We start from the raw sequence: 16663 nt of genomic DNA on the forward strand, positions 1-16663 counted from the left end.
AGTTGAAGTAGTTATGGAAGTGCCTGTAGATGAAGTAGGAGTTGTAGTGGAGATTATTACTGTAGTGAAACTAGTTCCAGTTTCAGTGGTGCTACCAGAAGTTTTGGTAGTGCCTGTTGTGGAAGTACTACTTTTATTAGTAGTAGAAGGTGTTGGGGTTGTTGTTCCTTCAGTGGAGCTAATTCCTGTTGTTGAAGTAGTGCCAGTTGAAGTAGTTATGGAAGTGCCTGTAGATGAAGTAGGAGTTGTAGTGGAGATTATTTTTGTAGTTGAAGTAGTTCCAGTTTCAGTGGTGCTACCAGAAGTTGAGGTAGTTCCTGTTGTGGAAGTACTACTTTTATTTGTGGTAGATATTGGGGTTTTTGTTCCTTCAGTGGAGTTAATTCCTGTTGTTGAAGTAGTGCCAGTTGAAGTAGTTATGGAAGTGCCTGTAGATGAAGTAGGAGTTGTAGTGGAGATTATTTCCGTAGTTGAAATAGTTCCAGTTTCAGTGGTGGTACCAGAAGTTGAGGTAGTTCCTGTTGTGGAAGTACTACTTTTATTAGTAGTAGAAGGTGTTTGGGTTGTTGTTTCTTCAGTGGAGCTAATTCCTGTTGTTGAAGTAGTGCCAGTTGAAGTAGATATGGAAGTGCCTGTAGATGAAGAAGGAGTTGTAGTGGAGATTATTTCTGTAGTGGAAGTAGTTCCAGTTTCAGTGGTGCTACCAGAAGTTGAGGTAGTTCCTGTTGTGGAAGTACTACTTATATTTGTAGTAGAAGGTGTTGGGGTTTTTGTTCCTTCAGTGGAGCTAATTCCTGTTGTTGAAGTAGTGCCAGTTGAAGCAGTTATGGAAGTGCCTGTAGATGAAGTAGGAGTTGTAGTGGAGATTATTTCTGTAGTGGAAGTAGTTCCAGTTTCAGTGGTGCTACCAGAAGTTTTGGTAGTGCCTGTTGTGGAAGTACTACTTTTATTTGTAGTAGAAGATGTTGGGGTTGTTGTTCCTTCAGTGGAGCTAATTCCTGTTGTTGAAGTAGTGCCAGTTGAAGTAGTTATGGAAGTGCCTGTAGATGAATTAGGAGTTGTAGTGGAGATTATTTCTGTAGTGGAAGTAGTTCCAGTTTCAGTGGTGCTACCAGAAGTTAAGGTAGTTCTTGTTGTGGAAGTACTACTTTTATTAGTAGTAGAAGGTGTTGGGGTTGTTGTTCCTTCAGTGGAGCTAATTCCTGTTGTTGAAGTAGTGATGGAAGTGCCTGTAGATGAAGTAGGAATTGTAGTGGAGATTATTTCTGTGGTGGAAGTAGTTCCAGTTTCAGTGGTGCTACCAGAAGTTGAGGTAGTTCCTGTTGTGGAAGTACTACTTTTATTTGTAGTAGAAGGTGTTGGAGTTGTCGTTTCTTCAGTGGAGCTAATTCCTGTTGTTGAAGTAGTGCCAGTTGAAGTAGTTATGGAAGTGTCTGTAGATGAAGTAGGAGTTGTAGTGGAGATTATTTCTGTAGTTGAAGTAGTTCCAGTTTCAGTGGTGCTACCAGAAGTTGAGGTAGTTCCTGTTGTGGAAGTACTACTTTTATTTGTGGTAGATGTTGGTGTTGTTGTTCCTTCAGTGGAGCTAATTCCTGTTGTTGAAGTAGTGCCAGCTGAAGTAGTTATGGAAGTGCCTGTAGATGAAGTAGGAGTTGTAGTGGAGATTATTTCTGTAGTGGAAGTAGTTCCAGTTTCATTGGTGCTACCAGAAGTTTTGGTAGTGCTTGTTGTGGAAGTACTACTTTTATTTGTAGTAGAAGGTGTTGGAGTTGTTGTTCCTTTAGTGGAGCTAATTCCTGTTGTTGAAGTAATGCCAGTTGAAGTAATGCCAGTTGAAGTAGTTACGGAAGTGCCTGTAGATGAAGTAGGAGTTGTAGTGGAGATTATTTGTGTAGTGGAAGTAGTTCCAGTTTCAGTGGTGCTACCAGATGTTTTGGTAGTGCTTGTTGTGGAAGCACTACTTTTATTTGTAGTAGAAAGTGTTGGGGTTGTTGTTCCTTTAGTGGAGCTAATTCCTGTTGTTGAAGTAGTGCCAGTTGAAGTAGTTATGGAAGTGCCTGTAGATGAAGTAGGAGTTGTAGTGGAGATTATTTCTGTAGTGGAAGTAGTTCCAGTTTCAGTGGTGCTACCAGAAGTTGAGGTAGTTCCTGTTGTGGAAGTACTACCTTTATTTGTAGTAGAAGATGTTGGGGTTGTTGTTCCTTCAGTGGAACTAATTCCTGTTGTTGAAGTAGTGCCAGTTGAAGTAGTTATGGAAGTGCCTGTAGATGAAGTAGGAGTTGTAGTTGAGATTATTTCTGTAGTTGAAGTAGTTCCAGTTTCAGTGGTGCTACCAGAAGTTGAGGTAGTTCCTGTTGTGGAAGTACTACTTTTATTTGTAGTAGAAGGTGTTTTGGTTGTTGTTCCTTCAGTGGAGCTAATTCCTGTTGTTGAAGTAGTGCCGGTTGAAGTAGTTATGGAAGTGCCTGTAGATGAAGTAGGAGTTTTAGTGGAGATTATTTCTGTAGTTGAAGTATATCCAGTTTCAGTGGTGCTACCAGAAGTTGAGGTAGTTCCTGTTGTGGAAGTACTACTTTTATTTGTAGTAGAAGGTGTTGTGGTTGTTGTTCCTTCAGTGGAGCTAATTCCTGTTGTTGAAGTAGTGCCGGTTGAAGTAGTTATGGAAGTGCCTGTAGATGAAGTAGGAGTTGTAGTGAAGATTATTTCTGTAGATGAAGTAGTTCCTGTTTCAGTGGTGCTAACAGAAGTTGAGGTAGTTCCTGTTGTGGAAGTACTACTTTTATTAGTAGTAGAAGGTGTTGGGGTTGTTGTTCCTTTAGTGGAGCTAATTCCTGTTGTTGAAGTAGTGCCAGTTGAAGTAGTTTTGGAAGTGCCTGTAGATGAAGTAGGAGTTGTAGTGGAGATTATTTCTGTAGTTGAAGTAGTTCCAGTTTCAGTGGTGCTACCAGAAGTTGGGGTAGTTCCTGTTGTGGAAGTACTACTTTTATTTGTGGTAGAAGGTGTTGGGGTTGTTGTTCCTTCAGTTGAACTAATTCCTGTTGTTGAAGTAGTGCCAGTTGAAGTAGTTATGGAAGTGCCTGTAGATGAAGTAGGAGTTGTAGTGGAGATTATTTCTGTAGTTGAAGTAGTTCCAGTTTCAGTGGTGCTACCAGAAGTTGAGGTAGTTCCTGTTGTGGAAGTACTACTTTTATTTGTGGTAGATGTTGGGGTTGTTGTTCCTTCAGTAGAGCTAATTCCTGTTGTTGAAGTAGGGCCAGCTGAAGTAGTTGTGGAAGTGCCTGTAGATGAAGTAGGAGTTGTAGTGGAGATTATTTCTGTAGTGGAAGTAGTTCCAGTTTCAGTGGTGCTACCAAAAGTTGAGGTAGTTCCTGTTCCGGAAGTACTACTTTTATTTGTAGTAGAAGATGTTGGGGTTGTTGTTCCTTCAGTGGAGCTAATTCCTGTTGTTGAAGTAGTGCCAGTTGAAGTAGTTATGGAAGGGCCTGTAGATGAAGTAGGAGTTGTAGTGGAGATTATTTTGTTAGTTGAAGTAGTTCCAGTTTCAGTGGTGCTACCAGAAGGTTTGGTAGTTCCTTTTGTGGAAGTACTACTTTTATTTGTAGTAGAAGGTGTTGGGGTTGTTCCTTTAGTGGAGCTAATTCCTGTTGTTGAAGTAGTGCCAGTTGAAGTAGTTATGGAAGTGCCTGTAGATGAAGTAGGAGTTGAAGTGGAGATTATTTCTGTAGTGGAAGTAGTTCCTGTTTCAGTGGTGCTACCAGAAGTTTTGGTAGTGCCTGTTGTGGAAGTACTACTTTTATTTGTAGTAGAAGGTGTTGGGGTTGTTCCTTTAGTGAAGCTAATTCCTGTTGTTGAAGTAGTGCCAGTTGAAGTAGTTATGGAAGTGCCTGTAGATGAAGTAGGAGTTGTAGTGGAGATTATTTCTGTAGTGGAAGTAGTTCCTGTTTCAGTGGTGCTACCAGAAGTTAAGGTAGTTCCTGTTGTGGAAGTACTACTTTTATTAGTAGTAGAAGGTGTTGGGGTTGTTGTTCCTTTAGTGGAGCTAATTCCTGTTGTTGAAGTAGTGCCAGTTGAAGTAGTTATGGAAGTGCCTGTAGATAAAGTAGGAGTTGTAGTGGAGATTATTTCTGTAGTTGAAGTAGTTCCAGTTTCAGTGGTGCTACCAGAAGTTTTGGTAGTGCCTGTTGTGGAAGTACTACTTTTATTTATAGTAGAAGGTGTTGGGGTTGTTCCTTTAGTGGAGCTAATTCCTGTTGTTGAAGTAGTGCCAGTTGAAGTAGTTATGGAAGTGCCTGTAGATGAAGTAGGAGTTGTAGTGGAGATTATTTCTGTAGTGGAAGTAGTTCCTGTTTCAGTGGTGCTACCAGAAGTTGAGGTAGTTCCTGTTGTGGAAGTACTACTTTTATTAGTAGTAGAAGGTGTTGGGGTTGTTGTTCCTTCAGTGGAGCTAATTCCTGTTGTTGAAGTAGTGCCAGTTGAAGTAGTTATGGAAGTGCCTGTAGATGAAGTAGGAGTTGTAGTGGAGATTATTTTTGTAGTTGGAGTAGTTCCAGTTTCAGTGGTGCTACCAGAAGTTGAGGTAGTTCTTGGTGTGGAAGTACTACTTTTATTTGTAGTAGAAGGTGTTGGGGTTGTTGTTTCTTCAGTGGAGCTAATTCCTGTTGTTGAAGTAGTGCCAGTTGAAGTAGTTATGGAAGTGCCTGTAGATGAAGTAGGAGTTGTATTGGAGATTATTTCTGTAGTTGAAATAGTTCCAGTTTCAGTGGTGCTATCAGAAGTTTTGGTAGTTCTTGTTGTGGAAGTACTACTTTTATTTGTAGTAGAAGATGTTGGGGTTGTTGTTCCTTCAGTGGAGCTAATTCCTGTTGTTGAAGTAGTGCCAGTTGAAGTAGTTATGGAAGTGCCTGTAGATGAAGTAGGAGTTGTAGTGGAGATTATTTCTGTTGTTGAAGTAGTTCCTGTTTCAATGGTGCTACCAGAAGTTGAGGTAGTTCCTGTTGTGGAAGTACTACTTTTATTTGTAGTAGAAGGTGTTGGGGTCGTTGTTCCTTCAGTGGAGCTAATTCCTGTTGTTGAAGTAGTGCCAGTTGAAGTAGTTATGGAAGTGCCTGTAGATGAAGTAGGAGTTGTAGTGGAGATTATTTCTGTAGTGGAAATAGTTCCAGTTTCAGTGGTGTTACCAGAAGTTGAGGTAGTTCCTGTTGTGGAAGTACTACTTTTATTTGTAGTAGAAGATGTTGGGGTTGTTGTTCCTTCAGTGGAGCTAATTCCTGTTGTTGAAGTAGTGCCAGTTGAAGTAGTTATGGAAGTGCCTGTAGATGAAGTAGGAGTTGTAGTGGAGATTATTTCTGTAGTGGAAGTAGTTCCAGTTTCAGTGGTGCTACCAGAAGTTTTGGTAGTGCCTTTTGTGGAAGTACTACTTTTATTAGTAGTAGAAGGTGTTGGGGTTGTTGTTCCTTCATTGGAGCTAATTCCTGTTGTTGAAGTAGTGCCAGTTGAAGTAGTTATGGAAGAGCCTGTAGATGAATTAGGAGTTGTAGTGGAGATTATTTCTGTAGTGGAAGTAGTTCCAGTTTCAGTGGTGCTACCAGAAGTTAAGGTAGTTCCTGTTGTGGAAGTACTACTTTTATTAGTAGTAGAAGGTGTTGGGGTTGTTGTTCCTTCAGTGGAGCTAATTCCTGTTGTTGGAGTAGTGCCAGTTGAAGTAGTTATGGAAGTGCCTGTAGATGAAGTAGGAGTTGTAGTGGAGATTATTTCTGTGGTGGAAGTAGTTCCAGTTTCAGTGGTGCTACCAGAAGTTGAGGTAGTTCCTGTTGTGGAAGTACTACTTTTATTTGTAGTAGGTGTTGGGGTTGTTGTTCCTTCAGTGGAGCTAATTCCTGTTGTTGAAGTAGTGCCAGTTGAAGTAGTTATGGAAGTGCCTGTAGATGAAGTAGGAGTTGTAGTGGAGATTATTTCTGTAGTTAAAGTAGTTCCAGTTTCATTGGTGCTACCAGAAGTTGGGGTAGTTCCTGTTGTGGAAGTACTACTTTTATTTGTAGTAGGTGTTGGGGTTGTTCTTCCTCCAGTGGAGCTAATTCCTGTTGTTGAAGTAGTGTCAGTTGAAGTAGTTATGGAAGTGCCTGTAGATGAAGTAGGAGTTGTAGTGGAGATTATTTTTGTAGTTGAAGTAGTTCCAGTTTCAGTGGTGCTACCAGAAGTTGAGGTAGTTCCTGTTTTGGAAGTACTACTTTTATTTGTGGTAGATGTTGGGGTTGTTGTTCCTTTAGTGGAGCTAATTCCTGTTGTTGAAGTAGTGCCAGTTGAAGTAGTTATGGAAGTGCCTGTAGATGAAGTAGGAGTTGTAGTGGAGATTATTTTTGTAGTTGAAGTAGTTCCAGTTTCAGTTGTGCTACCAGAAGTTGAGGTAGTTCCTGTTGTGGAAGTACTACTCTTATTTGTAGTAGAAGGTGTTGGGGTTGTTGTTCCTTCGGTGGAGCTACTTCCTGTTGTTGAAGTAGTGCCAGTTGAAGTAGTTATGGAAGTGCCTGTAGATGAAGTAGGAGTTGTAGTGGAGGTTATTTCTGTAGATGAATTAGTTCCAGTTTCAGTGGTGCTACCAGAAGTTGAGGTAGTTCCTGTTGTGGAAGTACTTCTTTTATTTGAAGTAGAAGGTGTTGGGGTTGTTGTTTCTTCAGTGGAGCTAATTCCTGTTGTTGAAGTAGTGCCAGTTGAAGATGTTATCGAAGTGTCTGTAGATGAAGTAGGAGTTGTAGTGGAGATTATTTCTGTAGTGGAAGTAGTTCCAGTTTCAGTGGTGCTACCAGAAGTTGAGGTAGTTCCTGTTGTGGAAGTACTACTTTTATTTGTAGTAGAAGGTGTTGGGGTTTTTGTTCCTTCAGTGGAGCTAATTCCTGTTGTTGAAGTAGTGCCAGTTGAAGTAGTTATGGAAGTGCCTGTAGATGAAGTAGGAGTTGTAGTGGAGATTATTTCTGTAGTGGAAGTAGTTTCAGTTTCAGTGGTGCTACCAGAAGTTGAGGTAGTTTGTGTTGTGGAAGTACTACTTTTATTTGTAGTAGAAGGTGTTGGGGTTGTTGTTCCTTCAGTGGAGCTAATTCCTGTTGTTGAAGTAGTGCCAGTTGAAGTAGTTATGGAAGTACCTGTAGATGAAGTAGGAGTTGTAGTGGAGATTATTTCTGTAGTGGAAGTAGTTCCAGTTTCAGTGGTGCTACCAGAAGTTTTGGTAGTGCTTGTTGTGGAAGTACTACTTTTATTTGTAGTAGAAGATGTTGGGGTTGTTGTTCCTTCAGTGGAGCTAATTCCTGTTGTTGAAGTATTGCCAGTTGAAGTAGTTATGGAAGTGCCTGTAGATGAAGTAGGAGTTGTAGTGGAGATTATTTCTGTAGTTGAAGTAGTTCCAGTTTCAGTGGTGCTACCAGAAGTTGAGGTAGTTCGTGTTGTGGAAGTACTGCTTTTATTTATAGTAGAAGGTGTTGTGGTTGTTGTTCCTTCACTGGAACTAATTCCTGTTGTTGAAGTATTGCCAGTTGAAGTAGTTATGGAAGTGTCTATAGATGAAGTAGGAGTTGTAGTGGAGATTATTTCTGTAGTTGAAGTACTTCCAGTTTCAGTGGTGCTACCAGAAGTTGAGGTAGGCCCTGTTGTGGATGTACTACTTTTATTTGTAGTAGAAGATGTTGGGGTTGTTGTTCCTTCATTGGAGCTAATTCCTGTTGTTGAAGTAGTGCCAGTTGACGTAGTTATGGAAGTGCCTGTAGATGAAGTAGGAGTTGTAGCGGAGATTATTTCTGTAGTGGAAGTAGTTCCAGTTTCAGTGGTGCTACCAGAAGTTTTGGTAGTGCCTGTTGTGGAAGTACTACTTTTATTTGTAGTAGAAGATGTTGGGGTTGTTGTTCCTTCAGTGGAGCTAATTCCTGTTGTTGAAGTAGTGCCAGTTGAAGTAGTTATGGAAGTGCCTGTAGATGAAGTAGGAGTTGTAGTGGAGATTATTTCTGTAGTGGAAGTAGTTCCAGTTTCAGTGGTGCTACCAGAAGTTTTGGTAGTGCCTGTTGTGGAAGTACTACTTTTATTTGTAGTAGAAGATGTTGGGGTTGTTGGTCCTTTAGTGGAGCTAATTCTGGTTGTTGAAGTAATGCCAGTTGAAGTAGTTTTGGAAGTGCCTGTAGATGGAGTAGGAGTTGTAGTGGAGATTATTTCTGTAGTGGAAGTAGTTCCAGTTTCAGTGGTGCTACCAGAAGTTTTGGTAGTGCCTGTTGTGGAAGTACTACTTTTATTTGTAGTAGATGTTGGGGTTGTTGTTCCTTTAGTGGAGCTAATTCCTGTTGTTGAAGTAATGCCAGTTGAAGTAGTTATGGAAGTGCCTGTAGATGGAGTAGGAGTTGTAGTGGAGATTATTTCTGTAGATGAAGTAGTTCCTGTTTCAATGGTGCTACCAGAAGTTGAGGTAGTGCCTGTTGTGGAAGTACTACTTTTATTTGTAGTAGAAGATGTTGGGGTTGTTGTTCCTTCAGTGGAGCTAATTCCTGTTGTTGAAGTAGTGCCAGTTGAAGTAGTTATGGAAGTGCCTGTAGATGAAGTAGGAGTTGTAGTGGAGATTATTTCTGTAGTTGAAATAGTTCCAGTTTCAGTGGTGCTACCAGAAGTTGAGGTAGTTCCTGTTGTGGAAGTACTACTTTTATTTGTAGTAGAAGATGTTGGGGTTGTTGTTCCTTCAGTGGAGCTAATTCCTGTTGTTGAAGTAGTGCCAGTTGAAGTAGTTATGGAAGTGCCTGTAGATGAAGTAGGAGTTGTAGTGGAGATTATTTCTGTAGTGGAAGTAGTTCCAGTTTCAGTGGTGCTACCAGAAGTTTTGGTAGTGCCGGTTGTGGAAGTACTACTTTTATTTGTAGTAGAAGGTGTTGGGGTTGTTGTTCCTTCAGTGGAGCTAATTCCTGTTGTTGAAGTAGTGCCAGTTGAAGTAGTTATGGAAGTGCCTGTAGATAAAGTAGGAGTTGTAGTGGAGATTATTTTTGTAGTGGAAGTAGTTCCAGTGGTGCTACCAGAAGTTTTGGTAGTGCCTGTTGTGGAAGTACTACTTTTATTTGTAGTAGAAGGTGTTGGGGTTGTTGTTCCTTCAGTGGAGCTAATTCCTGTTGTTGAAGTAGTGCCAGTTGAAGTAGTTATGGAAGTGGCTGTAGATGAAGTAGGAGTTGTAGTGGAGATTATTTCTGTAGTTGAAGTAGTTCCAGTTTCAGTGGTGCTACCAGAAGTTGAGGTAGTTCCTGTTGTGTAAATACTACTTTTATTAGTAGTAGAAGGTGTTGGGGTTGTTGTTCCTTCAGTGGAGCTAATTCCTGTTGTTGAAGTAGTGCCAGTTGAAGTAGTTATGGAAGTGCCTGTAGATGAAGTAGGAGTTTTAGTGGAGATTATTTCTGTAGTTGAAGTAGTTCCAGTTTCAGTGGTGCTACCAGAAGTTGAGGTAGTTCCTGTTGTGTAAGGACTACTTTTATTAGTAGTAGAAGGTGTTGGGGTTGTTGTTCCGTCAGTGGAGCTATTTCCTGTTGTTAAAGTAGTGCCAGTTGAAGTAGTTATGGAAGTGCCTGTAGATGAAGTAGGAGTTGTAGTGGAGATTATTTCTGTAGTGGAAGTAGTTCCAGTTTCAGTGGTGCTACCAGAAGTTGAGGTAGTTCCTGTTGTGGAAGTACTACTTTTATTTGTAGTAGAAGGTGTTGGGGTTGTTGTTTCTTCAGTGGATCTAATTCCTGTTGTTGAAGTAGTGGCAGTTGAAGCAGTTATGGAAATGCCTGTAGATGAAGTAGGAGTTGCAGTTGAGATTATTTCTGTAGTTGAAGTAGTTCCAGGTTCAGTGGTGCTGCCAGAAGTTGAGGTAGTTCTTGTTGTGGAAGTACTACTTTTATTTGTAGTAGAAGGTGTTGGGGTTGTTTTTCCTTCAGTGGAGCTAATTCCTGTTGTTGAAGTAGTGCCAGTTGAAGTAGTTATGGAAGTGCCTGTAGATGAAGTAGGAGTTGTAGTGGAGATTATTTTTGTAGTTGAAGTAGCTCCAGTTTCAGTGGTGCTACCAGAAGTTGAGGTAGTTCCTGTTGTGGAAGTACTACTTTTATTTGTAGTAGAAGGTGTTGGGGTTGTTGTTCTTTCAGTGGAGCTACTTCCTGTTGTTGAAGTAGTGCCAGTTGAAGTAGTTATGGAAGTGCCTGTAGATGAAGTAGGAGTTGTAGTGGAGATTATTTCTGTAGTTGAAGTAGTTCCAGTTTCAGTGGTGCTACCAGAAGTTTTGGTAGTGCCTGTTGTGGAAATACTTTTATTTGTAGTAGAAGATGTTGGGGTTGTTGTTCCTTCAGTGGAGCTAATTCCTGTTGTTGAAGTAGTGCCAGTTGAAGTAGTTATGGAAGTGCTTGTAGATGAAGTAGGAGTTGTAGTGGAGATTATTTCTGTAGATGAAGTAGTTCCTGTTTCAGTGGTGCTACCAGATGTTTTGGTAGTGCCTGTTGTGGAAGTACTACTTTTATTTGTAGTAGAGGATGTTGGGGTTGTTGTTCCTTCAGTGGAGCTAATTCCTGTTGTTGAAGTAGTGCCAGTTGAAGTAGTTATGGAAGTGCCTGTAGATGAATTAGGAGTTGTAGTGGAGATTATTTCTGTAGTGGAAGTAGTTCCAGTTTCAGTGGTGCTACCATAAGTTAAGGTAGTTCCTGTTGTGGAAGTACTACTTTTATTAATAGTAGAAGGTGTTGGGGTTGTTGTTCCTTCAGTGGAGCTAATTCCTGTTGTTGAAGTAGTGCCAGTTGAAGTAGTTAAGGAAGTGCCTGTAGATGAAGTAGGAGTTGTAGTGGAGATTATTTCTGTAGTGGGAGTAGTTCCAGTTTCAGTGGTGCTACCAGAAGTTGAGGTAGTTCCTGATGTGGAAGTACTACTTTTATTAGTAGTAGTAGGTGTTGGGGTTGTTGTTCCTTCAGTGGAGCTAATTCCTGTTGTTGAAGTAGTGCCAGTTGAAGTAGTTATGGAAGTGCCTGTAGATGAAGTAGGAGTTGTAGTGGAGATTATTTCTGTAGTTGAAGTAGTTTCAGTTTCAGTGGTGCTACCAGAAGTTGAGGTAGTTCCTGTTGTGGAAGTACTACTTTTATTTGTAGTAGATGTTGGGGTTGTTGTTCCTTCAGTGGAGCTAATTCCTGTTGTTGAAGTAGTGCCAGTTGAAGTAGCTATGAAAGTGCCTGTAGATGAAGTAGGAGTTGTAGTGGAGATTATTTTTGTAGTTGAAGTAGTTCCAGTTTCAGTGGTGCTACCAGAAGTATTGGTAGTTCCTTTTGTGGAAGTACTACTTTTATTTGTAGTAGAAGGTGTTGGGGTTGTTGTTCCTTCAGTGGAGCTAATTCCTGTTGTTGAAGTAGTGCCAGTTGAAGTAGTTATGGAAGTGCCTGTAGATGAAGTAGGAGTTGTAGTGGAGATTATTTCTGTAGTTGAAGTAGTTCCAGTTTCAGTGGTGCTACCAGAAGTTGAGGTAGTTCCTGTTGTGGAAGTACTACTTTTATTTGTAGTAGACGATGTTGGGGTTGTTGTTCCTTCAGTGGAGCTAATTCCTGTAGTTGAAGTAGTGCCAGTTGAAGGAGTTATGGAAGTGTCTGTAGATGGAATAGGAGTTGTAGTGGAGATTATTTCTGTAGTGTAAGTTATTCCAGTTTCAGTTGTGCTACCAGAAGTTGAGGTAGTGCGTGTTGTGGAAGTACTACTTTTATTTGTAGTAGAAGATGTTGGGGTTGTTGTTCCTTCAGTGGAGCTAATTCCTGTTGTTGAAGTAGTGCCAGTTGAAGTAGTTATGGAAGTGCCTGTAGATGAAGTAGGAGTTGTAGTGGAGATTATTTCTGTAGTTGAAGTAGTTCCAGTTTCAGTGGTGCTACCAGGAGTTTTGGTAGTGCTTGTTGTGGAAGTACTACTTTTATTTGTAGTAGAAGGTGTTGTGGTTGTTGTTCCTTCAGTGGAGCTAATTCCTGTTGTTGAAGTAGTACCAGTTGAAGTAGTTATGGAAGTGCCTGTAGATGAAGAAGGAGTTGTATTTGAGATTATTTCTGTAGGTGAAGTAGTTTCAGTTTCAGTGGTGCTACCAGAAGTTGAGGTAGTTCCTGTTGTGGAAGTACTACTTTTATTTGTAGTAGAAGGTGTTGAGGTTGTTGTTCCTTCAGTGGAGCTATTTCCTGTTGTTGAAGTAGTGCCAATTGAAGTAGTTATGGAAGTGCCTGTAGATGAAGTAGGAGTTGTAGTGGAGATTATTTTTGTAGTTGAAGTAGTTCCAGTTTCAGTAGTACTACCAGATGTTGAGGTAGTTCCTGTTATGGAAGTACTACTTTTATTTGTAGTAGAAGGTGTTTGTGTTGTTGTTTCTTCAGTGGGGCTAATTCCTGTTGTTGAAATAGTGCCAGTTGAAGTAGTTATGGAAGTGCCTGTAGATGAAGTAGGAGTTGTAGTGGAGATTATTTCTGTAGTTGAAGTAGTTCCAGTTTCAGTGGTGCTACCAGAAGTTGAGGTAGTTCCTGTTGTGGAAGTACTACTTTTATTTGTAGTAGAATGTGTTGGGGTTGTTGTTCCTTCAGTGGAGCTAATTCCTGTTGTTGAAGTAGTTATGGAAGTGCCTGTAGATGAAGTAGGAGTTGTAGTAGAGATTATTTCTGTTGTTGAAGTAGTTCCAGTTTCAGTGGTGCTACCAGAAGTTGAGGTAGTTCCTGTTGTGGAAGTACTACTTTTATTTGTAGTAGGTGTTGGGGTTGTTGTTCCTTTAGTGGAGCTAATTCCTGTTGTTGAAGTAGTGCCAGTTGCAGTAGTTATGGAAGTGCCTGTAGATGAAGTAGGAGTTGTAGTGGACATTATTTCTGTTGTTGAAATAGTTCCTGTTTCAGTGGTGCTACCAGAAGTTGAGGTAGTTCCTGTTGTGGAAGTACTACTTTTATTTGTAGTAGAAGGTGTTGGGGTTGTTGTTTCTTTAGTGGAGCTAATTCCTGTTGTTGAAGTAGTGCCAGTTGAAGTTGTTATGGAAGTGCCTGTAGGTGAAGTAGGAGTTGTAGTAGAGATTATTTCTGTAGTGGAAGTAGTTCCAGTTTCAGTGGTGCTACCAGAAGTTGAGGTAGTGCCTGTTGTGGGAGTACTACTTTTATTAATAGTAGAAGGTCTTGGGGTTGTTGTTCCTTCAGTGGAGCTAATTCCTGTTTTTGAAGTAGTGCCAGTTGAAGTAGTTATGGAAGTGCCTGTAGATGAAGTAGGAGATGTAGTGGAGATTTTTCCTGTAGTGGAAGTAGTTCCAGTTTCAGTGGTGCTACCAGAAGTTGAGGTAGTTCCTGTTGAGGAAGTATTACTTTTATTTGTAGTGGAAGGTGTTTGGGTTGTTGTTTCTTTACTGGAGCTAAGTCTTGTTGTTGAAGTAGTGCCAGTTGAAGTAGTTATGTAAGTGCCTGTAGATGAAGTAGGAGTTGTAGTGGAGATTATTTCTGTAGTTGAAGTAGTTCCAGTTTCAGTGGTGCTACCAGAAGTTGAGGTAGTTCCTGTTGTGGAAGTACTACTTTTATTTGTGGTAGAAGGTGTTGGGGTTGTTGTTTCTTTAGTGGAGCTAATTCCTGTTGTTGAAGTAGTGCCAGTTGAAATAGTTATGGAAGTGCCCGTAGATGAAGTAGGAGTTGTAGTGGAGATTATTTCTGTAGTTGAAATAGTTCCAGTTTCAGTGGTGCTACCAGAAGTTGAGGTAGTTCCTGTTGTGGAAGTACTACTTTTATTTGTAGTAGAAGGTGTTGGGGTTGTTGTTCCTTCAGTGGAGCTAATTCCTGTTGTTGAACTAGTGCCAGTTGAAGTAGTTATGAAAGTGCCTGTAGATGAAGTAGTTGTAGTGGAGATTATTTCTGTAGTTAAAGTAGTTCCAGTTTCAGTGGAGCTACCAGAAGTTTTGGTAGTGCCTGTTGTGGAAGTACTACTTTTATTAGTAGTAGAAGGTGTTGGGGTTGTTGGTCCTTCACTGGAGCTAATTCCTGTTGTTGAAGTAGTGCCAGTTGAAGTAGTTATGGAAGTGCCTGTAGATGAAGTAGGAGATGTAGTGGAGATTATTCCTGTAGTGGGAGTAGTTCCAGTTTCAGTGGTGCTACCAGAAGTTGAGGTAGTTCCTGTTGTGGAAATACTACTTTTATTAGTAGTAGAAGGTGTTGGGGTTGTTGTTCCTTCAGTGGAGCTAATTCCTGTTGTTGAAGTAGTGCCAGTTGAAGTAGTTATGGAAGTGCCTGTAGATGAAGTAGGAGTTGTAATGGAGATTATTTCTGTAGTTGAAGTAGTTCCAGTTTCAGCGGTGCTACCAGAAGTTGAGGTAGTTCCTGTTGTGGAAGTACTACTTTTATTTATAGTAGAATGTGTTGGGGTTGTTGTTCCTTCAGTGGAGCTAATTCCTGTTGTTGAAGTAGTGCCAGTTGAAGTAGTTATGGAAGTGCCTGTAGATGAAGTAGGAGTTGTAGTGGAGATTATTTCTCTAGTTGAAGTAGTTCCAGTTTCATTGGTGCTACCAGAAGTTTTGGTAGTTCCTGTTGGGGAAGTGCTACTTTTATTTGTAGTAGAAGATGTTGGGGTTGTTGTTCCTTCAGTGGAGCTAATTCCTGTTGTTGAAGTAGTGCCAGTTGAAGTAGTTATGGAAGTGCCTGTAGATGAAGTAGGAGTTGTAGTGGAGATTATTTCTGTAGTTGAAGTAGTTCCAGTTTCAGTGATGCTACCAGAAGTTTTGGTAGTGCCTGTTGTGGAAGTACTACTCTTATTTGTAGTAGAAGGTGTTGGGGTTGTTGTTCCTTCAGTGGAGCTAATTCCTGTTGTTGAAGTAGTGCCAGTTGAAGTAGTTATGGAAGTGCCTGTAGATGAAGTAGGAGTTGTAGTGGAGATTATATATGTAGTGGAAGTAGTTCCAGTTTCAGTGGTGCTACCAGAAGTTGAAGTAGTTCCTGTTGTGGAAGTACTACTTTTATTAGTAGTAGAAGGTGCTGGGGTTGTTGTTCCTTCAGTTGAGCTAATTCCTGTTGTTGAAGTAGTTATGTAAGTGCCTGTAGATGAAGTAGGAGTTGTAGTGGAGATTATTTTTGTAGTTGAAGTAGTTCCAGTTTCAGTGGTGCTACCAGAAGTTGAGGTAGTTCCTTTTGTGGAAGTACTACTTTTATTTGTATTAGAAGGTGTTGGGGTTGTTGTTCCTTCAGTGGAGCTAATTCCTGTTGTTGAAGTAGTGCCAGTTGAAGTAGTTATGGAAGTGCCTGTAGATGAAGTAGGAGTTGTAGTGGAGATTATTTCTGTAGTGGAAGTAGTTCCAGTTTGTGTGGTGCTACCAGAAGTTGAGATAGTTCCTGTTGTGGAAGTACTACTTTTATCAGTAGTAGAATATATTGGGGTTGTTGTTCCTTCAGTGGAGCTAATTCCTGTTGTTGAAGTAGTGCCAGTTGAAGTAGTTATGGAAGGGCCTGTAGATGAAGTAGGAGTTGTAGTGGAGATTATTTCTGTAGTTGAAGTAGTTCCAGTTTCAGTGGTGCTACCAGAAGTTTTGGTAGTGCCTGTTGTGGAAGTACTACTTTTATTAGTAGTAGAAGGTGTTGTGGTTGTTGTTCCTTCAGTGGAGCTAATTCCTGTTGTTGAAGTAGTGCCAGTTGAAGTAGTTATGGAAGCGCCTGTAGATGGAGTAGGAGTTTCAGTGGAGATTATTTTTGTAGATGAAGTAGTTCCTGTTTCAGTGGTGCTACCAGAAGTTGAGGTAGTTCCTGTTGTGGAAGTACTACTTTTATTTGTAGTAGAAGGTGTTGGGGTTGTTGTTCCTTCAGTGGAGCTAATTCCTGTTGTTGAAGAAGTGCCAGTTGAAGTAGTTATGGAAGTGCCTGTAGATGAAGTAGGAGTTGTAGTGGAGATTATTTCTGTAGTGTAAGTAGTTCCAGTTTCAGTGGTGCTACCAGAAGTTTTGATAGTGCCTGTTGTGGAAGTACTACTTTTATTAGTATTAGAAGGTGTTGGGGTTGTTGTTCCTTCAGTGGAGCTAATTCCTGTTGTTAAAGTAGTGCCAGTTGAAGTAGTTATGGAAGTGCCTGGAGATGAAGTAAGAAATGTAGTGGAGATTATTTCTGTAGTGGAAGTAGTTCCAGTTTCAGTGGTGCTACCAGAAGTTGAGGTAGTTCCTGTTGTGGAAGTACTACTTTTTTTTGTAGTAGAAGGTGTTGGGGTTGTTGTTCCTTCAGTGGAGCTAATTTCTGTTGTTGAAGTAGTGCCAGTTGAAGTAGTTATGGAAGTGCCTGTAGATGAAGTAGGAGTTGTAGTGGAGATTATTTCTGTAGTTGAAGTAGTTTCAGTTTCGGTGGTGCTACCAGAAGTTGAGGTGGTTCCTGTTGTGGAAGTACTACTTTTATTTGTAGTAGAAGGTGTTGGGGTTGTTGTTCCTTCAGTGGAGCTAATACCTGTTGTTGAAGTAGTGCCAGTTGAAGTAGTTATGGAAGTGCCTGTAGATGAAGTAGGAGTTGTAGTGGAGATTATTTCTGTAGTTGAAGTAGTTCCAGTTTCAGTGGTGCTACCAGAAGTTAAGGTAGTTCCTGTTGTGGAAGTACTACTTTTATTTGTAGTAGAAGATGTTGGGGTTGTTGTTCCTTCAGTGGAGCTAATTCCTGTTGTTGAAGTAGTGCCTGTTGAAGTAGTT

At 40.6% G+C, this 16663-nt stretch overlaps 2 protein-coding genes across 2 annotated transcripts in view; one reads left to right on the top strand and one right to left on the bottom strand.

The window, feature by feature from the left end:
• The window catches only part of LOC137632879 (cytadherence high molecular weight protein 1-like), a 28105-nt gene extending 18275 nt beyond the window's left edge, over positions 1-9830 (top strand). Inside the window, exons 4-6 of the mRNA XM_068364974.1 lie at positions 380-554; positions 6396-6775; positions 9822-9830. Coding sequence (XP_068221075.1) covers positions 380-554; positions 6396-6775; positions 9822-9830 — 564 coding nt within the window. The remainder of the gene's footprint in view (positions 1-379; positions 555-6395; positions 6776-9821) is intronic.
• A 220-nt stretch (positions 9831-10050) lies between these two features.
• On the bottom strand, positions 10051-16602 carry LOC137633267 (uncharacterized; the record flags this gene model as incomplete). The annotated part of the gene is made up of 4 exons (XM_068365477.1): positions 10051-10277; positions 10869-11189; positions 11310-11549; positions 16428-16602. Coding segments are annotated over 4 exons (963 nt in total), but the record flags the coding sequence as incomplete, so codon positions are not given.
• Between the last annotated feature and the right edge of the window lie 61 nt (positions 16603-16663).

The sequence above is a fragment of the Palaemon carinicauda genome, chromosome 42 (assembly GCF_036898095.1).
Source record: "Palaemon carinicauda isolate YSFRI2023 chromosome 42, ASM3689809v2, whole genome shotgun sequence".
NCBI classification, from domain to species: domain Eukaryota; kingdom Metazoa; phylum Arthropoda; class Malacostraca; order Decapoda; family Palaemonidae; genus Palaemon; species Palaemon carinicauda.